The sequence below is a fragment of the Pyrgilauda ruficollis genome, unplaced genomic scaffold, assembly GCF_017590135.1.
Source record: "Pyrgilauda ruficollis isolate IOZ18807 unplaced genomic scaffold, ASM1759013v1 scaffold37, whole genome shotgun sequence".
NCBI lineage: Eukaryota > Metazoa > Chordata > Aves > Passeriformes > Passeridae > Pyrgilauda > Pyrgilauda ruficollis.
The window spans coordinates 16299155-16322985 of NW_024525156.1; the positions used below are offsets into that span (position 1 = coordinate 16299155).

Here is a 23831-nt window from a genome sequence, read left to right on the forward strand (position 1 = left end):
CAAATGTAAGACATGTGGCAGATGAAGAATAATCTTTTTTTCTTAATTTGCTGAAAGTGGTTTCTGTTCAAAATTGAGAGTTGCTCTATTTTTGGTTTCTTTAGGTGCATGCCCGCATTCCTTTGTTTATCCTGTGAATTTAGCTATACTGTTTGATCAGAACAGCTATTTTTCTCTTTATGTTGCCCTCTTCTCCCTTCTCCTCTCTAGCCCCACAAAAAATGGAGCAGGGGGGTGGGACTCCAGATCATCTATTGGTTGTAAAAACTCAAGAAAGTAAAGCCGATTAGATAAATTTCATTTGCTGTAGAACTGGAAAGGAGGCTTTATGTAAGTCTGGTATTAACAGAAAAGAAAAATTGTGGGGGTGGGGAATTGCATTGGATTATGAGTCAGCACATGATGAGTAGAGCACTATAAAGCTTGTGGGGTGACTAGTGATTTCACCCCCACTTCTGAAGTGCTTGCATGGGGGATCCCACATGTGCAGGTTTCTGCAGCCTTTGTTAGCAATTGCCTCCTTCACTGTTGTGCTTCTGTATTCATGTTTTATACAGTGGCATAAAATAACCCTTTGTCACTACTTTCACTCCTGAGTCATCTGTGAACCTCCTTCCCTGTCTCTGAAAACCTTTTGAAGAAGTTGGTGTAGAGTGGGAAGACATTCTTGGATCTGTGCGTAATTAATACCACATCTGCTAATCAGTTGGCTGAATCACTTTCTTATAATGAACCATGATACCATATTTAAATTATGAGAGGAACTCTTCAGTTTAAATTTTTCTAATTTTTGGTGTTTTTTATTTCTCTTAAGGTTGTTTTACAATAGTAGCTTGCGGAAGCTGCTGGCAGGACACAACATGTTAGGAAGGCTCCCAGATCGGCTTGAGCGAATGCAGGTGGAGGTCCTGGACGTGCAGCACAACCAGCTCCTGGAACTGCCATCCAACCTGCTTTTGAAAGCAGACAGGTAAAATTATAAAGAAATTTGATCCTTTTGACATGCATATGATGAACCTTGCTTGGCCTGTTACTTCCTGGTTCAGAGGGTAATCTGAGGTTCCTCTAATTTGAAAGTTGCCAAGCCTTGTGTGGTAAGAACAGATGTCTGCCCAACTCACCAGAGCACATTCTGTTTATTCTGGTTTTGTTTCCTTATATGGTTGCTTCTTTTTTGCCACCAAGCTCCTGCTGAACACCTACTTCTTGAAATCTAGCTGTAGAGTTAAGCACATGCTATTTTCTACTACATATACTGAAATGATTTAGTGGCAGTTTCTTTAAATACATATTTCTTAGGCTTGTTTGATGAAGTGTGAAAGCTTTTTTCCCCCCTTCAGTCAGAGGCTAGAATTTATTTATACCTGTCAAACAAAACAAAATCTATGCATCAGGCTGTCAGAATAATTCAGTTATTCCCCTGTCCCTACTTTTTGATTTTGTTTTAAATGTTTGTCACTAATTTAGCTAGTGTCACCACTTGATCTGCTTTCTGGATGCTTATTTTTATTTTTATGTTGCTATTTCTTTAGTATCAGACTCTAAAAGGTTTTGGTTTTTTGTTTTTTTTTTTCTGAATATGAACATATCCTTCAAGTGACTGTGATTGAAGTATAGGAGGTTGGTAGCATCATCTGGGGATGGTGGATGGGCTGGCCCCACTTGGTGTCAGCATTCCTTGCACTTCTTCACTTCCACATATAGTCATCGGATTTCTGAGTGCTCAATGCATGCATAATTTAACAGACAGTGAGATTGTGTGTTGGGGGGGGGGGTTGGGTTTATTTCTGATCCTAGTTGTGGCAAAAGGAATGTAAAGCTCCTGGCTATCTTGAGAGGTGCAGAAGCAAAAGAGGTGGTGATCTTGCTGGCAGAGATCCTTTCCTAATTAAGAGTATTGCAAAACCCCTCCTTTTATACTGTTGTTAATTCTGTCATGAGCATCTGGTTAAATTTCCTGGAATTGACTTGGAGAATTAGATTGGTGGTTGAGCTTTTTAAATAAACTCTTTAACTGTTGAATGTGTTAACTTGGAAAGAAAAGAAACCTTTGAGTTATTTTCAGAGAGCTCCTGGTATTTTGAAAGCAATGAGAGAAATAATTTTGCAAAACTTGTATTAAAAAGAGGTTGTAGGTACACTGGGATGTAGTGTGCCACCATTCTGGCAGAGAACCTGATTGTTTTGTACTGCAGCTCATCTGTAGGCAGGGCAGGGTTGGGGTTTTTTTGGTTGTGTTTTTTTGTTTGTTTGTTTTTGTTTGGGTTTTTTTTTTTTTTTTTTTTGTTTTTTTTTTTTTTTTTTTTTTTTGGTTTTTTTTTTTTTTTTTTTTGGTTGTTCATTTTTGTTTATGTTTTTGGTTTGTTTGTTTGTTAGTTTTTTGTGATGCCAAAATGAAAAACTACAAAGCTAAAACCTGGACTGGGGATTGATTCCCAGAAGTTTACTAGGAATATGCTGAGAAGAGATAGAATTAAAGAATACTTTGAATAACAGTGTTAAGCGGCTGATTCAGGCTTGGGGAATTTTTTCCCCTCTGCAGTTTTTGAGCAGTACAGGGCTGGTGTTTTCATAGGTCTTAACAAAGTCATGCACCATCACAGGAGATAAACAGAGCTTACCTTTTCTGACATCTCATCACCAGTGCAGCCTCCCTTGCCTGTGATGATAGTAGAGGTAGATACCCAACCCAGGTTGGCTTGGGTAGTGTTTTCCCTGTCGATCCCTACCCTTTAACTTGGTTTAAGATGGTATGACTTGTCCATGCTGGTTTTCCTATGACTGTTGCAAAAGTGAGAACTCTGAAGGAAAACAGCAGTACAGGTTAATATATTAGTGTACAACATCAGAGTTTTAAGTTTGGGATTTTCTACATAAAACTTCTTTCCTTTTGTTTTCAAATGGTTGCATCTATCAGCAGCTAAGTGTCAACAGGAACGTGTCTGGAAAGGCATTCAGGAGATTGTTTTGCTTTTAATAAGGTAAAATGCTTCTCTTCTCCAAGCATTCCCTGGGAAGCACAATCTGTACTGCCAGACGTGCCAAGAGAACTGGTTCTCCTGAGTGGTGTGCCATGGTCTCTACCCAGCGTGTAACATTGGACAAATCACTTTACCTTATAGTACCTTTATCTCTGCATAAAATGACTTGCCTTTTACAGCCTTGGAAAGATTTGGGTTTGTTTTGGTTTGGCTTTTTTGAAAGGTACTCGGGTCTGTGCAACTGACAGATGATATCTTGTCTGGATATGAAGTCTCATGCTCTGAATTATAAACACTTTCTCTTTCTCAATCCTGAATATTTGACAAAGTGGGTGTGAAGTGCCTTGGGCAAACTTTAGCACGAGCACTGGTGGGCTTTGACATCTAGAACATCTAAGGAAGGAAAGGAAATCAGTGCACTGGTGCGCAAAGAGAGAATATTGCTTTCACAAAAAAAAAAAAACCAACAAAACAACAACCAAACCCCAAATACTGAAAAACCTCAGTTCTCTTCATAGAAGAATCTATAAACATGGATTTTTTTGCCTTAATCGTTCAGAAAACAATGAAATGGGGTAGTTTTCTGCTGAAGAGTATAATTAGGGATATTTTGTTGGTCTGCTTTTTAATTAATTTTCTATTTTAAACTGTTAGTCAAGGAGAAATTGAGGACTAGCCTATGACACATCTCTCTGACCGAGATAGAACTTGGTTCTGTTTATTGCACTGAAAGTATGCACATCTTGATCATGTTAGCAAGGATTTCTCTTGTGGGGTGGGGATTTTCTTGGCAAGATCAGTGCTATGGAGGCAGCCAGATAGTCTCTTCATTTCTCATTACCATATGCTGGAAAAACAGAATTCATGCAAGTGCTGCAGCTGATGGGGAAAACTCCCAAACTGAGTCCTGAACCTTTCTTTGTGCACCTGCATTCCTGAAGCCTTTCATTTCTATCCTCTGCTGCATCTCTGGTGATGCCTTTTCCGCTGTCCGATTCTCATACAGACGTTTCCTGCCTTCCTTGAGCATCTTGCAGGCAAACTACCATTCAATGGCATGGAAACTGTTGCACCAAGTGCTCTCCAGATGAGATGAATGAGTCTTCAAGAGACTTAGCTGGGCACAGTAGAAAAACAGAGACAGTGGTCAGGGCAGGGTTAAAAATGGGGAAGCACAGTGGGAAGATGGGCAAGGGTTTGTCTCTTGCCTAAGCTCCTTTCCAGTTAGAATGAATGCTTTCAGTGTCAACCCTTAAAACAGCCATCAGACTTCTTAAAGCATTTGTGTGGTGAAGATTTGTAGCTGTGATGTGCCCAGCTTAAACCTTGGGCTTTGTTTTGCAGTGTCTGGTAGTGGCCAGCTGTAGTGGTTAAGCCAATGTCAGCTATTCAGAGCTTGTCTAGACTCTGTCTGCAGAATTTTTGTTTTCAGCTTTGTTCAGCTGTTCCTACCTCATTTGATTTTCTGTTTGTTTTGAATTTGTTTTATTTGTTTTGGTGGATTTGGCTTTTGCTGGAGTTCTGGAAGGTGACCCAGTTAAATTTTCTCTCGTTTGATATTTGCCATTTCCACCCACTGTGGCTGCTTCTTTGTGATGCAAGGATTCAGTCCTATCCTGGATGCAGGGGGAGTGTGAGAGAGGAAACCAAGTCAAATGAATGCCAAGTGCTGTTTGAGTGTTTAATGATGAACATGCTTGTGTTGCAGAAATGCTTAGCTGCATTTGTCTCTTTGAATGCTAGGTTAAGGATTGCAAGCAGGTACTTTAGAAACTGGGGAAATCTGTTTATAAAATAGCTAAAGATGGGTTAGAAAGCAAGAGCTGACAGAGAGCAGCAGTGCAGTGGTTTTTCTGGCAGTCCGTCAGCAGGAAGGGGATTCACTTGAATGTTTCCGTCTTTTAATTTATTTTATTTATTTTTTAAAGAAGAAATACTCCCTTCTGCACAGGCTGGCAGGACAGCTTTGATTTTTTCCCCCTCTCTCTTTTCCCCCCCAGACATGCTTAGCTTACAGGATTCTTCCTCACACACCTGCTACATCACATTCATAAATTATTTTAGTCTCAGGCAATCAGAAATTGAGGGCATGTCTCTGCAGAAGATACTGAAGAAGAAATTTTGTCTTTTGATTGCTCTGTACTGGTGGAAATCTTGGGGCATAGGCCAAACTGGAGATCTTGATTTCTCTGCATATTTTCTTTTTGTAACTGCAGTGTTCTTTCCAACTCTTATCAGTACTTTCAAGCTAAACACAGTGGTTTTGATTTGTTGCTGCTTCACCAAAGAATGCCGTTGTCTGTCTTCCTCTTTTTAGTGTCAAACATTCCTGAGCTTTTTTGAGAACTTACATTTTTTTCAGTGATGGCTGTGTCTGCCCAGCAAGGCAAGTTTGTTAAACTGCCTCAGAAAATGGTGAGGAATTCAGAGCTGTGTTCTCCCGATTGTCTCTATTCAGCTTTTGTGTGTGCTAGAGGTAGGCATTGGTAGGCAAAGTTCAAACCTTTTGCAGCTTTATATAGAAGATATTCTTCCTCTGCTTTTAGAAGCTCAGATTGAGGTGGAATCTTCTGGGTATGAATAGGGAATGGATATGACTGGATATTAGGTGCTTTTAGTTGAATTAAATCCATGCCCTTGTTTCTAGCCTATTCTTTGGGACAGTCCTTTTTCTTATTTTTGTCTTTTGGAAAAGTTAAGTCCAGCAAGTGACTTAATACCCCAAAAAACCAAAGGTGACTTACTCCAGCCGGAGATCACTGTTTATGTTATTTTGCCAGAGGAGACTATTCAACTTGTCAAAGCTGAAGAATTCAGACATCTCCCTGCCAGCACTTTCATTTCTTTCTTCAACTGCTACACTCTTTTAGTACTTGTTAATTCATGCTTTCCTGGCTGTATTGTGCTCTGGTATGTGCACAGGCTGCTGAATCCAGGTCTTTGTAGTGATGCTGTAGTTTTTTCATGAGCTTGTGGTATAGTGTGTGGGTGGAATTGGAAAGGGGAAACAATTAACTTTGGACTGAGCTTTAATACTTGACATTCTGCTTCCATCTGATAAGCAGAATGAGTGGGAAATCTTCAAGGAACATGAATCAGTTTAAGTTCATGCACAAGAGAGATGGGAACAGTTGTGCCCAAGTAAATCTCCACTCGTCTGGAGGGCATTTATAAGATGTGCCTTCTAAGGTAGCAGCTGGCACATTGGACAAGGATGAAGAAATAGGGAAGTGGAAATAACCTGGAGGAGGACTTCTGTGTTAAATCAGTGTGAGGGAAAACCTGACGGGCAACTACAGTTTTAGGTTTTGCTGGGTTTTTTTGGTTGTTGGGTTTTTGTTATGGGGTTGCTTTGGGTTGGTTTTTCTTTTTGTTTGTTTTTAACATAAAATTATAGTACAGAATTGATAAATCTTTAGTACTAGCAATCTGATGATTCATTCTGTTCTCTACCCAAAGAATAGTGTCACTATTTTATTTTATTTAATTTTTATTTTTAAATCTAGACAATATCTTGAAAGAATTATGATGTCAGAATGGTTTTTGCCATTTTAATGTAACAACTGGCCTAAAAACATGTAAGCAAGCAACACACTAATTTCCAAAAGCTGATTTAATTCTAATTATGTCATCTGGAGACAGAGATGAGTATGTGACTATTCTGACCCTGACTGTCAGTTGTTTAAGGTGAGACACTCTGCTACCTCAGGGTTCCTGTTCTAAGCTGTTGGCAAGACTTTTGCTAGTCACCTAAACTTTGTTCACAAGGCAGTAGCCTGTAGGTTAGGATGATGGGGATTTTTTTCCAGTGTCACTGTATCACTCCCTCGAAGATTTAGCAAAAGATCAGGTTGAGGGGAATGGTATGTGTGTGCAGAGCATCAACTCTCCTCTCTCCCTTCCCTATTAGAAAATACATACATCAAAAGTTATTTCTGACAAGAACAAACAGATTCCACTCACTTTTATTACCAGTGAGGGAACAAATTGATATATCTTGTTACATTTCACCAATGCTGAAAGTTTATTAGAAACAGAAGAGTGATTAATTTTTTCTTTGAATCTAAAATGGCTACAGTATAGTACACTGTATTACTGTAGTAGCTGTATCAGAGTAATGTACCTTTTCTTAACTGAAGCTTTTAGTTGTACTTTGGGCTAGCTGTTCTTGACCAGACTTCACAGCCATGGGCTATGATGTTCTCTAAATCATCTCTTTGGCTGCTGGTACCTGTGCAACACTGCACGTCGTTCTTATGCAGTTTGCAAGAGCAAAACTAAGATACAGGTTCTTCTTCAGAACACACCTTTCTCAGGGTGTGTTTTGCTGTCACCCCTTATCCCCATCTTTCCTGTGACAACTCACTTTTTTCCAGCAGCCTTAAACCTAATTGTTTCTTAAGCCTTTCCAGCTTGAGCTGAAGATGACCATTTTGTACTAGGAATGGTACAAAAAATTCTGTGGCTTTAATGTTAATCAAGGTGCCTTTATCTTGTGGAGAGGGAAGACTCCCATGCACGTTTGATTGAAGTTGCCTGAGTAGTAACTGTCTGTACTTTAGTAATAGCTGTACTTGCTGCTGTTTAATTAAGCACAGGATCTGTTGATGCGGTACACTTTGGTTTAATGATACAGCCTTGAATGAGCTTAGTATATTTTTAGTTTGTAGCTAAAGGGTGAAATAGAGCATCATTTTGGAATAAATAAATGAATTTAAAACCCCTTTCAGCGTCTTACTTCCTTCTCTGTACTAATCCTTCCTCTCCTCCCTTCCTCCTCTGGATTTTTAGCATCCTTGTGAATAATGAATGAGCCTGAGGATTAAACTGTGTTTCTCTGAAGTGGATTCCTCTGTCTGTGTAAAACAGCTAACCTGGTTTCAGTTCTGTGCAGTGCTGAGAAGCTTTTGCTCCTGATGGAAATAGTGGGTTTTTTTAGATCCTTTGGCATTCCACGTGACTCCTGTAGCATGCCTGACCCTTATTTACTGCTGAGCAAGTTTGAGTCAGCTGCTACTCCTGCAAATCCACTTCATTCATTAATAGACCTTAAAGGTCAGTGTGGACTCCTGCGTGCATGGAGCCATCAATATTTTATCACTTTCTCTTAAAATCGATGACAGGAACGCACCTACCTTTTGTGTCCTGATCAGTGGGCTTTACAGGCTTGAGACAGCACATTTTATGAGTCTTTTTTCTTGAATGCAGCCTTGCTCTCTGCAGCTGCCTGTTCCCATTAGTTGGTAGGAGCAGGACAGCCTGGTCTGAACGCAGTCACTGCAGACTGGCAAGTCCACACTTCCTTCTGCATTGCTCCAAGGCAGCCTTTTCTGAAAACAGAAGGAAGGAAGAGAGGTCCCGTATCTGTTGAAAAGGCATAGTCATGCCAGAATTGGTTACTAAAGGATAAATAGTCCTATTTTCCCATTTGTTTGGAATTACTGGTGAGAGTTCTAGCCATCAAGATACCTACAGTGCTGCTGTGATCACCGTACTCCCCTAACAAACATGAATCCTCTGCCCACAGAACTTTGCTGGCAGGAATGGGCAGTGCCTGTACCTCAGCAGGTCTTATTTCCATCCTGGAATAGGCCTTTAGGACAGAAAGAATAGCTCAGTTCCTGTGCTCTTTGCGTCGTTTTCCCTTGTGGCAGGACTGCAAAAATATGGGCTCTTGCTGTGTTGGGGAGCAGGGGAAGGGCACTCAGAAAAGCTACGCAGAGATAAGGCTCTCTTGCTGCACACATCAGCAAGCAAGGATGTAATTTTGAAAGTTTAATTTGCTACTAGCACAGTTTCTCTTTAAAGTTGAAAGCATAAATTACTGTTTGGTCTCAGGTTTTGGTTTTTGTTGTGATTAATGCATCTTTTTTCATCCAAATATTCAAAGAGGACTTTTCATATTTTGCAGTTGCTCTCAGGCCTGCATGTTTAAACAAAATACTGTCTGCACTTAGACCAAGACTGAAAAATAGTCTGGCTTTTTTACCATTGACTTGTTTAGTCATTTGAAAGGCAATTCTCATGGTTCGTTGATGATGAATACGGAGCTCATTTTTGCGTGTAATGAGTATGGAAATGATTGGGTTTGTTATTGCTCTTACCTGTAGCTACAGCTGTAGTAACATTGGAGATACAGAGCTCTTGATAACAGGATAGAGGCACTTCGATGTGCTCCTTTTGCTGATGTTCAGTTCTTACAAATGTGGTCATTAAAAACATGATCACAAGTTTTGCTCCTGTGATGCTAGACTTTTGGTCTGTTGTGAACTTGTTGCTTTTGACCTTTACCTTATGACTATCTTAAGTTAACTCTTAAAAACAGTGATTTTTATTTCTATTTCTAGACAAAACCTGCCGAGTGTTTGACTGAACTCCCTTATGTAACTTTTCTTTGCAGCCTGAGATTTCTTAATGCCTCCGCCAACAAACTGGAAATGCTTCCTCCAGCCACCCTTTCTGAAGAAACCCATAGCATCTTGCAGGAGTTGTATTTGACCAATAACAACCTCACAGATAAATGCGTACCCTTGTTAACAGGCCACCCACACCTGAAAATCTTGCACATGGCTTACAATCGCCTACAGAGCTTCCCTGCAAGGTAAGGAACTCGTTTCACTGCCTCTGGCCCACGGGTGGGTGGGCATCATGCAGCATTTTCACAGCGAGAACCAAATTGCACAGGAATGTGGTGGCAGAGGCTGAATTTTGGGTGTAGTGGTACCTACAGTGGGTGGATTTCCCCGCTTATGCCCTCCTGCACATTGCTACCCTCTCTTGCAGTACAGACAAGCGAGTGATGCTTGTTACTTGGTGAGTTTTTGTGGTGCTTGAAACTCTTCTCAGCTGGACTAATTCAGCATGGTCACTCTATGCTTTTGGAAGTCAAGCAAGGAGGTCTTCTGTTCTCCCTGGCTTGGTAACTTTGCTTACACCTGGTGAGCTTCTCCTCACAAGAGATTTGTGAGCACAGCCATCTGGAAATGTCCTCTGGAAGTGGACTAAACTCAGCTAGGGAAAAATCCTCTTGACTCCAGAAGGAGATTCTGCCTTGGCAGCAATTTCTGTGCTTTCAGTTCACTCTGTTTTAATCAGAAATCTTTCAAGTGTAAGATGTGCTGTAAAACTGATGGGGGTACAACCTTGAAAAAGAGATGCCAATAAATAATGGAAGAGACATCTCTGTCCTTGTGTGGTATTCTGAGCAGCTGGGCTTCAACAGCAAGGAGAAGGAGATGAATTTAAGGGGAAGGGCTGAGTGGGGTGCTAGAAGCAGGAGGGGAAAATGTGAGGTGGAGAGATGTAGTAAGAAACTAGAGTTGATAGAAAGGGGGAGAAAGGAGGAAAGAGTGAAAGTGAGCTGGTGAGTAGGGGGGATGTAAGCAAAATAAAGTAATTTGAAAGGTAGCATTAACAAACACTGACAGAAGAAGTACACATTTTTTTCCACAACTGTGTTAGAATCTGACATGAGGAGAGATGACAGGCACTGCTGTGAACAAAATTTTGTTCTCTTAAAGTAACAAAACCATTGCTCTTATCACCACTTCAAAATAAAATATGCATCTATTAGAAGAAAAATTCTCAAATTCTTGTTTTCGTAGCAAAATGGCCAAGCTGGAAGAGTTGGAGGAAATCGATATTAGTGGGAACAAACTGAAAGCCATTCCAACAACCATCATGAACTGCAGACGTATGCATACTGTAATTGCTCACTCCAACTGCATTGAAGTCTTCCCAGAAGTCATGCAGCTTTCTGAAATAAAGGTATGGAATGAATGTGCTCTGGAAGGAGCAAGCGTAATGCAATTTTACCAATTCTTTTCTGCCCTCGGGTCTCTCATTGCTATGGGTTAGTATATTCTCAGAGAGTATGGGGATCTGACAGCTGCTTTCTCCTCTGAAATCATATGCAAAATATTTGCCCCTATGCAGTCTCAGAGTGGAACAAAAAGGAGCCTCAAAATCTGATTTTACACTTACCTTGGTTGCACTGTATCTTTTCTGCCAGATAAGTGTTAATTGTCTTCCTGTGACAGTCTGTTTTGATACGACTTAAACATTTGGCAAGAGCTGTGCGTAATTAACTCTTGCTGCCGTGGCAATTGATTGATTCTGTAGGAATGGACTTGGTTTAGAATGCATCTTAAAAACTGCAGAAGCTACAGGGTAGACCTCAGGGACAGAGATAAATTCAGGGAGCACATGCAGGATTTGAGTATTTAGGCAATCAACTTTCATTTTCCTAATTGCAGTCAGATTTTGCACAACAGGAAGATTAGCTAATCTGTCTCCTGTCTGTGTTTCCAGAAGTAATTCTGTACTTTTTCCGATGCTTCTTTCTGAGGGAGGCGTTCTTCGCTTGGCCACACTATGAACGCTATTCCTTACCCTTTGTGAGCTGAGTTCCTGCTTCTCGCCTGGCTCTAGTGCAGAATAGTTTGCACTGTGTGCCCTTTCTGCTGGACAGAGCTGGGAGACTGTTGTCTCTCAGCATACAAATCTTGTGATACAGCAGAAAAAATCTGTCCTTCTCTGAGGCTGAGAACTGATTACCTATTCAGGGACTCAAAACAACTTAAGTGTCCTTCTGGCACTTTGTGAAGTCAAAAGGCTAGGTTCCCAGCCTGCTGTGTGTGCCTCAGTGTCTGGGGTCATGGAAAGCAGCAGGAGCAATAATTCTGTTGGACAAGCGAGTATATGTAAAGATGAGCTTTGTGGTTTCAGCCAGGAAATCTCAAACAAACTTGTGGGTTTGAATACTCCTCCCTCTTTGGAACAATGGCCAGAGGAAGCAGAGGGCCATTTAGAATCAATCAGAAGTAAAGCCTTTTTTCTCAGAGGAAGAATTGGGGTGGGGGAGTGAGGCTCTGCATGGTAAACATTTCTTTAAAAATGTGAGGGTGGTGTTAACAACAAAAAAAAATATATATTGTAAATATGCTGATAGGGAACAGTCACCTTTTTCCTTTTGTTTGTGCATCTTGGGGAAAACAGAATGCTTTACAGAGGTGTCATATTTAAAGTGCTGCTTGGCCACATTGAGCAGCAAAATACTCTTGGAAGAGCTGGCATTTTCTTCCTGCTGGTTCCCTATGGTTTAGTTCTTTTCAGCAGAAGAAAGAGATGTGGACGTCACTCAGTGGTTTGGGAATGCTGGGATAACATGTGGCTTAATCTAAGAGGGCAAAGTGTTCTTTGACTCCACCTTTGTGGTCAGTGCTCAAGCCTTGTTTTGACTTACGTGAGATGAGTTCATACAGTTGCCAGATGGGAAGGTGCCCTGTTAGACATAGGAGTTCTGGCCTTTGGGTGATTTCTCTAGGTCAGGGTTGGTATTTATCAGTCTGGAGATTAAGCATGTGCTCCCTGCCTGTATCCATTTCTTGTCTGTACACGAGCTCCTTCTTAGATATGGGGCGGCATTCAAAATATGCTGAAGTGCAGAATTTATTTCTTTAACTGTGGATTTGATCACTTGGTGAAATAAGCTTGTTTGTAGCAAAGCCCCAAGTCATCTAGTCTAATGTCACCTCCGTGATTATATCATATTTGATGATTAATTTTAACTGAAGTGACATTCACTCTAAATTCTTGGGGAAACTCTGTTACCTGAGGTAATGGCTGTTTTACTTCTGTATTTAATTAGCCTGAGAGGCTGACGTATTATGTTTTTGGTGTCAGTGTCACTGGAACAGTTAGTAGCAGCAGTTACTATGCTATCTGAAATGATTTCAGAAGGAAGATTAGGGTAAATGATGATGCTTTTACAATTGCAATAACTCCAGGACTTGCAGACACAAGGTCATTTTAAAGATATAATTGTCTCTAAGCCTTTTTTACACACTACAGTCAGGGCTACAGAAGTTGTGTGTTGTCCTGTCTTTTAAAGACCCCAGTGAAGACCTTGGAAGTACCTTGCACGATACATTTTTAGGGGTTTTATTGTCTTTTATGACAGATGCTGTCAGAGTTAGGTTTGCCCTGTGCACTGAAATGTCTTCTGTGAATGGCCAAGTGCTGGAAGCACTCACACCTGAGTCAGTGCCCCAGCAGACTCTTCCCAGCAGCTGTTGTGTGACTCCAATTTTCTTGCTTTACAAAAAAAAGCCAATTAGGATAATATTGGTATGATCACCTTCAGCAACAAGTGGAAATAACCCAAGTCCCTTCCAGCCTTGAACACAGCAGTTACAAAGCTGTTAAATGCAGCAGCCTAAGCAGACGCTCCCTGTTAAACCCTGTCTTCCAGCTGGCCCATCCAGTGCAAAATCCTGTGTGCAGTTGCAGTTGTTCTTCTGGTGCTGCATGGGCGGGGCAAAACCAGCTTGCATTAAAATAACACAGGAGGAAATGGGGATAAGTTAGGAAAGAAACTTTCCTGCTTGCCTGTGGAGTAAAACAAAGACTATATTTAACACAGCAAGTCCCTCTTAGCCTGTTCTTCAATGAGTACAAGCAGCACCTAAGAAACTCCAACCTGACAAACCATTTTCACTAGTGCCTAGGGGCCAAGGGATCTGCTGTAGAGTGTCTCTGTCTTTGGCACACTGGGCATTTAAGGAGAGCAATGAAATTACTGGTGTTTGTACTTCTCATTCCAGCATGCTCTTCCATCAAATATGTAATGGCATGGAGGTGTTGAACACAGCCAGGCCTGCTGGCAGCTTCCTTAATCTGCAAAGTAATTACTGGCTCTCTGGAAGCAGCAAGCGGTTGTGCAGAGGGAAAAAGCTCACTGGAATAACTGCTGCTAAGCTGTCTGCTGTTTTGTTTGCATGACTGATTTAAACTTTGATTTCCTTATCAGGGTTAGATAACGCCAGCAGTTTGTTCTTCATAGATAATAAAGCTTCCATAATAGACAATCTTAGGATTCAAGATTTGGGTCAGAAATTTTTATTTTCATTGCATTTTTTAAATAAAATGTTTGGAGACTGTTCTTTTCCAGGATTTAGTAGGTTATCTTATGTCTGCTTCCAGTTCAGGAGCCAATGTCTTTGAATATACCTACAAAAATGAAAATGCCTCTCTTGTATTGATGGAAATTACATCGTGGTCAAAATGTGCAGCTAGAAAAAGTCTCACTCTGCCCCTTTCAGCTCTTCTATTAAAGTTTCTGAAGTCTCTCACTTTTGGAACTTGAAAGTAGAAAATGGCCTTTCAGAAAGAATGTAGATAGTTCTTCTGTCCTCTGTTAAATACCAGTCTGCTCTGTCCTCTCAGAATTACTTTTTTTTCCTCAGTTTTTGGAGCATACTACACTAGTCATCCTTCTAGTAGTTTGAGATTTGATTTTGTTCTCATATGCCCTATTTTTTCCCTGTGTATTGACTTTCATTTGAATATGGAGCTTTAAGCAATGTTTGGGGACTTTATCATTATAGTTCACTTGTTCTAGCTAATTTGTGCTTAGCTGGTAGACAGCCTGCAAGTTTCTTTGCTGTTTTGTATTTTTGAAATATTTAAACTTTTTGTTTTCACTCTTTTTATTGATTTTGTATTTAAATACAAATCCATCTAAGATGACACTAATTAAAACCATGTTTAAAACTGCTCTGATATTTTCCCCCTCTATTCCTCCCTTTTGCATACATTAATAACACTGCTTATTTTAATATCCCTCAGTAAATACTGAATTCCTGGGAGCCTGATGCCAGTGGCTTAGAAGCCCCAGCTGTACTTGCCTCCATTTCCTTTGTCTATTAAGAGACTGTTTTCATTAATAATATTTTTTCTTAATTACTTTTAAAATCCACTGACTATCTCTGTGAAGACCAGACCAAACTTACTGGCTTTGTAACAAGATGACACCTGACTAGAGATAGAAATGGAAGGAACATATTTCTAGGTGTCCCAGACATCTGGCAAGATGGCTAAATGCCATGTAAGAATTTCTTTTTTAAGAACCACTTACTTAAATGAATGGTCTTAGGTCTTGATTGCAGCCTTTATTGTTCATGAAGCATGCATTACCACATTTAGTCAAAATTTGTGTGATCTTGATAACAGCTGAATTCTCTTGCTTTTTTGGCTGCTTTCTTTTTGCAGTGTGTGGACCTAAGCTGCAATGAACTGAGTGAAGTCACATTGCCTGAAAACCTGCCTCCAAAACTGCAGGAGCTGGACCTGACTGGAAATCCCAGATTAGCCCTGGATCACAAAACCCTAGAGCTTCTGAAGTAAGTTACCTTACAGAGTGGGGAAGGAGCAGAAGAATTCTAGATGTGAAAACTTCTACACAGAAGTGGAATCTCTTTTAAGGAGTATGGTTCCCTGTTGCCAGTGGATCAGAAAGTAGCAGATAGAGTGAATAGGTGTGAAATTGATGCTTCATTGAAGAGGATGATTTTACCCAATTTGGTGCAATTGCTTTCAGCTGTAACTGCTGGAGGTGTCTGCTAGTCTGGTGTAACCACTGTTGGGCCAGTTGGTTTGCATTTTTTTTCTGACACTACATTCAGCCAAAAGATGTATTTTATACCACTGATGAGATGCCAGTAGCTGCTTGCTATATCTTTTTGTTGCATTCAGCCTGCTTGGGTCTGTCTTTGCCATTGTGCTGCTTTTTACCTCTTCTCATACTGTTTCTTGTTCCCATTCATATCTGCCTGCTTCTGTGCTAGAAATTATGGGGTTTTTTTATATTTAAACAGCTAAGGACTTGCTCTGTTTGCAGAGAAATTGGTTCCTTTACTTTGGGACCCTCAGTTTCCTTCCTGTCTACCTGTTTGTTTCCTGCCCTAGGATTTAAGTGCCGTCCATAACTGAAATTCCCTGAGTGCTTTGTCCTTTCTTCTGCAGTGTGATGAGGAGCTGTTGCAGTAAACCAGATAATCTGTGGACAGTGGTGCTACCTTGAACTTTTCTTATGTCCTGTGGGAAACTGTACCAGCTCCAAGTTTCCTTCTAAATCTTTTTTATTCTTTAAACATCAAATGGTTCCAAGAAGGATTGATTTACTTTTTAGGGGCTGACCAGTTACTTCATGTTGTTTGCTTTTAAATGGTTAAGATCAGACGCTGGAGTAGTAGCCCTCATCTATTGTGCAAGCAAGGGAAATTTACAGCGTGAGTTTACTTTTAGCTTGAATCAGCAGATGTTCAAAATATAGGTGGAAATTTGAGTAATGATGATTTCTCAGAGATAAAAACAAAATTCTGCAGCAGACAGTGAAAAAAGGGGCATGCCTCTATTTTAAGGGTTGTTCTTTGCATGCAGGAAATCTTCCTGAAGAAGCAGTGTGTAATATTACACACTCTGGTTCATAGGGGAAAAGCTATATATGTTTTATAGAGTTCATGAAAGGTGTCAAAACTCAGAAAACACCAGCTTTTCTTATGTATAACCCAGAAGACAAGATGGGCTCACATTCTCTTATCACTTTAGTATTCAGGCATCGTGCACAGTAGCGTTCTTGTACAAATTTGAATTCTAAGTAGTTGAAGAGTAGTGTGGTCCAGTTAAATGCTGTATTTTCACTGGCATATGTGTAGTCCTTAATTCACAGGAAGCGTTTCCCTCTTGCAAGTGCATTTTCCTTGCTGTTTGTTTTGGCATTGGCAGTGTGGGTGGATTTTTAATTTGTTGGTTAATTTTTTTTTTGTTTGTTTGGGAGTGTTTTTTTGGGTTTTTTTTTTTTTTGGAGGGAGTGTATGTGTATGTTTTGTTAGGAATTTTTGGGGGGTCTTTTGGTTGTTGTAGGATTTTTTGGGTTTTCTTTTACTTTTGGGGGTTTAAAAAAATTAATTATTCTTAAAACCACAGGTCCATTCTGTTCATTTGTGTTCATTAGGCACAATCAGGTGTTTCAGACCTCCTGAGGGGTTTCTCAGCGTCTGATACACTACACTTACTTTTATGGTATTCTGCTATAATTGACTGTGAGAGAGGAGGTGCTTCTTTCCCTTGATTTTTGTGGCAGGCACAAAAATACTTGTGCACTTGGTACTTTTTATATCCTCCTTCTGCATGTGAAAGGCAGCTCTCCATCTGTGCCCTGGCAGAATTCAAGCAGGTAGTAGGTTAATATGTATTCTCAGTGCTGGTGAGAAGAGTCCTGTCATGCATGCTTGCTTTTTTCGTATGTATGGAGATCTTAAAGGAAGCTTGCATACTTGGGAAGATGTTGCCAAGTGATTTACTGGATGTAAGAATTTTCATTAGCAATTAAAATGAAAATGAAGAAAAAGAAAAGATGCTGTTACTCTGATTTTTAAGAGAGAGCATCTAGTTCAATTGTAACAGCCATTTTAAATTAAGGGGAAAATAAGCCAGGCTGCCCACAAGCCTTAGCCTGTATTGCCTGCATAGGATGTTCTGCTGGGTATCATTCCCTTCAGGACACATGGTCTGTTTGTACTGGTGCCCCTAAGGAGGCTGGAACCAGTGTGTTGAGGTAACTTCTTTTTTTCACCACTGCTGGGAAGCCTTGAGACAACTCTGGGTCCTTGACCTGCCCAGGAGCCAGAGGTCAGTCAACCCAGTTAAAAAAGAAACAAAAAGAAACTTTTGTGACCCAGGTTCCTCTGCCCTGGAGATAAATGCCTTGTATGAGAAGTCTGCAGTGCAAGTGTGTTTGCTCGCGTGTGTCCTGCTTTGCAGGTGCAACAGAACTAAAATCTCTGCTACTTTAGAAGAGGTCCAGGTTTCCAGTTTGATTTGGGGTTAGTTAACCTTTTTAATAGCCATGGCAAGATGTTTGCCTCCTATTTGTCACACAGAGGGCTGCCAAACCAAGACAAGTGGTTGCAACATTATTTATGTAATTTGTTGGTTTTGAGTCTGCCCTCACTGATGTACATCCTGGTTATTAATGTAAAAAGAAATCAAACTGGATGTGACAGTACTTTAAGTTATTTGAAGAAGGCTTTGCAATGCAGAAAAGACTTTCCTGTGTGTTCAGGTCAGGTGGGGATTTAGAGGAAAAATGAATGCTCAGAGTGAACAGTTAGACCTTTCTGCTTGAGTCCTTTTATGTTTCATTTGGTTCATGAAAGGTTTGGGTGCCTTTGAAGTGTCTGCAGTGTGTGGGGAGCTCGCTTTTCCTGCCTTTGGAAGAGAGCAGTAGGGAGCAGTGGGTAGGTCATCTCTCCCAGCAATGCAGGGCTGTGAAGAGAAGAGTATAAACAGAGAGGGCTGGGCCCTTTTTAAGTCTTTACTGTGCTCCAGGAGATACTTGAAATTCAGGCTAAAGGCTATGTTGGTAGTAAATTGGAGGGTAGAGGATCAAGGGCCTATGTGAAAATTGGACTGCACAATTGGGCAATGCAGAAGGGCTATGCCTGCTGTCAGGACCACATGCTGGCTCTTGCAGGTTGGTGCAGGATCAGGATGGAGCTGATTTCTGTTTTGTGGGTGTTTTCATGAAAGTAACAATGTGTTGCTACACATTGTTGTTTCTAAACAACTATTTTAATTTTTTTTCCCATTTAGGGGGTGCTGCGAGTCATACAGGAGATTTCATTTGAGTCCAAGGAAAAGAGCACAGAAACTTGTAAAAATGTGTGGAGATGTATAAGTTTTAAAAGTCACTTTGCTGTACTGGCTTTTATCAAACTAGTGGCAAATTAGCTTTGTATTCCTGCAGGGCCTGGTTTGAACCAAATAGCTCAGGGGTGAAGGCAGGGAAGTACAGGCCAGCTAAACAAAGTAGTGCAGCTGACACCCTATGGAAGCTCAGTTATTATTGGTTGTGTACAGGCACATAAAGGTAACCACTTTGGATGTCCTGCTGCATTTTCTACTATCGAATGTCTTACTAAGAACTGGGAGAGTAAAAAGGGTGTTCTTTTCACATTTGAAGTTGGATCATGTCAGCAAGTGCATCCATTGCATCTGTCCCCTTTCCTTTCTCCTCGCAGCAATATCCGGTGCTTCAAGATCGACCAGCCGTCGGCGGGCGACGCGTCGGGAGCGCCGGCAGTGTGGAGCCACGGCTACACGGAGGCGTCCGGCGTTAAGAACAAGTACGGCCTGGCATGGGCTCTGTTGTGTGAGCACCTCTGTGCTGAGACAAAGAGCTCCTTTGCTCAGTGGAAGTTTTGGGGACATTCTAGGGTTTGCAGAGGCCAAGCCACGTCTCTGCATTTGTGTACCGAGCTCTCCTGCCTGGCTCTCCCTTTGGGTCTTTGTTAGGGAGGTTGCTAAGATACAAGAGCAGCCGACACATTTGGTCTATGCAAGACTCTGCTACTTGCAAAAGATCTGAGTGTTTAAAAGCATTTTCCTCTTTGCAAAGCTTCTTTATCTTCAACCAAAGGATGTTTACCAAGCAAATCAGAGATACTAAAGAAGAGACAGAATGACCAAAACTCTGAATATTCATAGTGTGTGGCTGCTGTGACTAAAGGCAGCACTTGACAAATAATGTACCAAGAGTCCGCTAGTCTCTGTGTTGCTGGCAATGTGATGAATCTTTCTTTGTTCCTCAAATACCTTTTTAGAAATCTTCTGCTACCTAGGTTCCCATAGCAAGTGCCAGCAATCCTTTCCTAACTCTTAACTGGTTTAACACACAACTTGGCTATCAGCACACTAGATCCCAAGGATGGATTTTGGAGCAGCAAGTGCAGTTTAAAATTGGTATTGTTTCAGAGAGATTTTCGCTCCCATTTTTACAGTAAAAAAATTCACGTGCTGAAAAGAAGGAAGAATCCTTAGGGCTTAGCTTGAACTTCCAGCATAGTTCTCTCCGTGTCTTAGCACTGTTGATGGGCCTGACTCGTCCCCACAGCTCAGAAAGCATCCTGAAACACCTGTGACCGGAGGTGGTTAAAGCTGGTGCTCAGAGCAGGCTGCATCTCTCTGGTCAAAATGACAACTTGACAGACTAGTGTAGGATAGAACCCCTGATGTTTTCTGCTTTGTTTCTTCCCTAGGCTGTGCGTGGCAGCACTTTCGGCCAACAACTTCTGCGACAACCGGGAGGCCCTTTATGGTGTGTTTGATGGGGACCGCAATGTGGAGGTGCCCTATCTGCTGCAGTGCACGATGAGTGACATCCTGGCAGAAGAGCTGCAGAAAACAAAGAATGAGGAGGAATACATGATCAACACGTTCATTGTTATGCAGAGGTGAGTCTTGGATGTGAAGGTTTTTTTACCTTGTCTGTGCAGTTTCTTTGCTTTCAGGTCAGGCACCTGCTCTTGCTTCAAAGAAATGTGAGGGGGGTGAGGGGAAAGCCTTGCTATCCGGCTACAGTGTTTCCTTTTATTGCTTGTTTTGTGAATGTTGCGTCAGTTCCTTTAAGGTGTGGGGAGAAAAATCCCAACACCTCTCCAACCAAACAAATCCCAACCCGCCTGCAAAGTTACTAAAATGCTCATGACTAAGTGGTGGGTGGAGGTTTATTCCTTTTTGGTATCATCTCCTGAGTATTAAGGTTTACAATTGGCCATAACCAAGTCGGTGGTATCAATGTCTTGATCATCTTTTTAAACTTCCTTGCTACAGCTGCCTGCAAAGCCTGAGCTTATCCTTTCTGTTTCTGTGTACTGATTCAGGTTATTTAAGGTTACGCAAATATTTAAAACACATAGTCTGACTTCTTAGAAATCCCTTTGGCCTTTGAATATTACTTGAGCAGGACCCATCACAAGCTCTCTGGAGCTTGTGATACATTAGCTGTAATAGTAGTTCTGTGTAGTGGTTTAGAAACCGTGTGTGCTGTTCTGGACAGAAGAAGAAATTGTGCCTAGGGAGACACTGGGTGAAGGAGGAGTATGAAGGGAATTGAACAGAGGAGAGGGAAGAGGTCAGGGAAGCAGAGGGGAAAGCAAATAAGCAGCTTAGAGACTGAGTAAATGGATCATATTTAAAGTAGCATTGCTTCTTGTTGAATTTCTGCACCCTTGGAAAGGAAAAATGCTGAAGTTGTTGCATTGGGAAAGACAGGGAAGCAGTAGGGTGGCATTGAATCTTACAAGAGAGAAAAGACTTCCTTCCTGTAATTGCTTATAACAGTGCTAACTGAAAAGGTGGTTGCCATATACTTAAAATATTCAAAAATAATAAAAAATTTGAGTACTGGAAGTACTTACTAAGTGGTTTTGTTTGCTACTAATGCAATTTATGAGGAATGTGGCATTCCTACAAAAAGCTCTTTTTTTCTTTTCTCTTTTTTTTTTTTTTTTTTTTTTTTTTTTTTTTTTTTTTTTTTTTGGTCTCAAATCAATATCAGCTAACCATTTCTTTGGAGAACCAGAAATAGTATTTGTTCCATTTGCATTTAGCCATTCACTGATGCTTACAGATGATATGCAGAACTCCTAGAGTTTAGAGTTTTATATTTGTGAAAAAATAATGTAGAAAGCACATTGAGGCTTGGTTGCAAATTTAGTTGTCCATTCTGTCCTCAGGATTCTGATTTTTGATATTTTTCGTCCTAATTTGATAACTTCTAAGAGTATTATCCTGAAGATAGTGCAAAACAGTTTATCTCTGCATTCTGCTTTTGCTCAGAAGTAGAGGGTTTTTACAGTCAGAATTATTATTTTTATAATAAGATCCATAGCTTCAGATATAATAATAATAAGATCCAAAGCTCTATCTGACCTTTAAAACAAATATCTATTAGATGTAAAGACAACTGTGAAATTCTTAGAAGTGCAAAGATTTTTTTTCCTAAAATTGAGCGTATTTGAGTTGCTGTATATGTGAAGATAACACCCTGCCTGAGAGCTGCTCGTGGGACCCCTGCAGTGCTGCTGCTGAAGTGTCACAGTCTTCAGTGGAGACTTTTGTTTCTGTCCCAGTGATCCAATAGAGCCAGTGCCCCAAATGCTTCTGGTTGTGGAACAGCGGCTGTTTCTCCACAGTGCTCCTAATACTTGTTTTCCAATTAAAGAACAATCACTGTTTTGTTTAAATTCCAGGAAACTTGGAACAGCTGGACAGAAACTTGGAGGCTCTGCTGTCCTTTGCCATATAAAACATGATCCCATGGACCCTGGTGGATGCTTCACGCTAACCTCAGCAAATGTGGGGAAGTGCCAAACTGTTCTCTGCCGGAATGGAAAACCTCTGCCTTTGTCCAGGTGTTACATGATGAGCTGTGAAGAAGAGCTGAAGAGGATTAAGCAGCATAAGGCCATTATCACAGAGGTTAGAGAACAGCTGGGGAATGTTGCAACTTGCAGCTTCTTTGGAGAGCATTTGCACAGCAGTGCATGAAATTACATGATATCGGCAACCTCTAGGAGGTGGTGTTCATGGTGTGGGCTCCTCAGTTGCACTTTTCCTTTCAAGGTGATTGATACCATGCAGTCAAGTTGCTTTTCCATTCCATTGCCATGCTGGACTTTGATTAGCTTTCAAGAGTGAGCAGCTGTGAGCATGTTGCATTGAAACAGGAAAGCAGATACTCTCCTTCTAATGGGAGAGGAATTGCTGTGTTGGAACTGTCATGGAGAGCTTTTCCAATTAAAAAGGATGAGAGGGCAGAGCACTTGGAGCAATGCCGTCCTTCCCTTAGGAGACTCCTTGCTCCTGGCAGGCTGACTTTGCTGTCTGAGCTGCATTCCCAGAACTGCCCTTTGACAGGCTCTCTTGAAGAGAGCACTTGCCCGAGAGGCTCACCCTGTGCTCAGCTGAACCATGAGAGAGGAGAAAGCTGTTTGTTCCTTTCTTAGAAGCTTGAAGCCACTGCTGTCAGTTTTGCTTTGCCTTGTGTGACACATGCAGAGGAATAGATAAATATTGAATCCTCCTAATGGTGGGGGAAAGGGCAGAAACCTCCCTGCTGTGTGCCTGAGAGCAGGGTGGGCATGTGTGTGTGGAGTAAGTCATGTGCCTGTTGATCTTGCCTGGGCAAAGTGAGGGCTGGGATCCCAAACATGACAAGTTGAAAGGGAATTAGTCCAACACAGTGTGCATCAGGGAGGCACGCTCATTCTGTGGCTCCAGAGGAAAAGGGAAATTTCTGGGCTGAATCTTCAGATGACTCACTGATTTAATGTACACCGATGGCTTATCACTGCTGTCAGCCTTCTAATGGGAAAGTTAACAAGCTGACACGGGGGCTTTTTTTTCCTGAGTGATTTTAAAGAGGAAGCTTTTTTAGTCTTGGTTCACTTTTCTGTGGTTATCTGCTTTATAATAACCCCTACAGTTATTAGCTTTTACCCAAAGAGGGTAAAACCTCACCTTTGCTGTTCTTCTTGAATATTCAATTAGCAGGGTACAGCTATCCCCATCAGGCTGACAAATAGCCAGACTTGCTGTTTCAGACACTTGCTCTGCTTATTCTGGCAGCTTGGATTCTAACCAGGACAGGATTCTGGGGTTTGGACGTGCATGGGATTCTTTTCTCAAATGCGTCCGTTTTTACTGATGTTATCCCTTCAGTTACTACTCCTCCTTTCTTTGGAAATGTCATATCTAAGTGGAAATGTAGTAAGTAATTAGGGCGTGTAAAACATTTCACTACAACTCAGCTGACTGAGAAATGCAGACTTGCTCTCTGCTACATTTGACTTGCATGCTTAATTTAAAACCTTTTTCTTAAATGAACCTTGGTTTCTAAAGTGATGAGCCAAGATGAAACCTACAATTGTTAGAGCTGCAAGAGAAGACTTGTAACTGAATGAGCTGCCCCTACATCAAATGTGTGTTGCTTTGCTCTGTCTAAAGCCAGATACCGTGGGTGGAGGAGGGATAAGTCTGACTCACTGGTAAAAGATTTGTCCAGTTGGCTCTTGCAGCTGCAGGAGCAGAATAGATGGCTCTTTGTTGCAGCCTTCTGCCTTGTTGGTCTGTGCATAGGTGGTGCTGATGACAAATCAGTCGGGTGTAGGAGGCGCAGCGCAGGATTGCAAACCAGCCCTTGCTGTGCTCTAATCCCAGCTCTGT

At 41.2% G+C, this 23831-nt stretch overlaps 1 protein-coding gene across 1 annotated transcript in view; it reads left to right on the forward strand.

The window, feature by feature from the left end:
* Window positions 1–23831, forward strand: part of PHLPP1 (PH domain and leucine rich repeat protein phosphatase 1) — a 136388-nt gene that overhangs the window by 110336 nt on the left and 2221 nt on the right. The window contains exons 10-16 of the mRNA XM_041475891.1: window positions 815–970; window positions 9382–9582; window positions 10586–10748; window positions 15033–15163; window positions 18845–18949; window positions 19862–20056; window positions 21857–22085. Of these exons, the coding sequence (XP_041331825.1) occupies window positions 815–970; window positions 9382–9582; window positions 10586–10748; window positions 15033–15163; window positions 18845–18949; window positions 19862–20056; window positions 21857–22085 (1180 nt within the window). The remainder of the gene's footprint in view (window positions 1–814; window positions 971–9381; window positions 9583–10585; window positions 10749–15032; window positions 15164–18844; window positions 18950–19861; window positions 20057–21856; window positions 22086–23831) is intronic.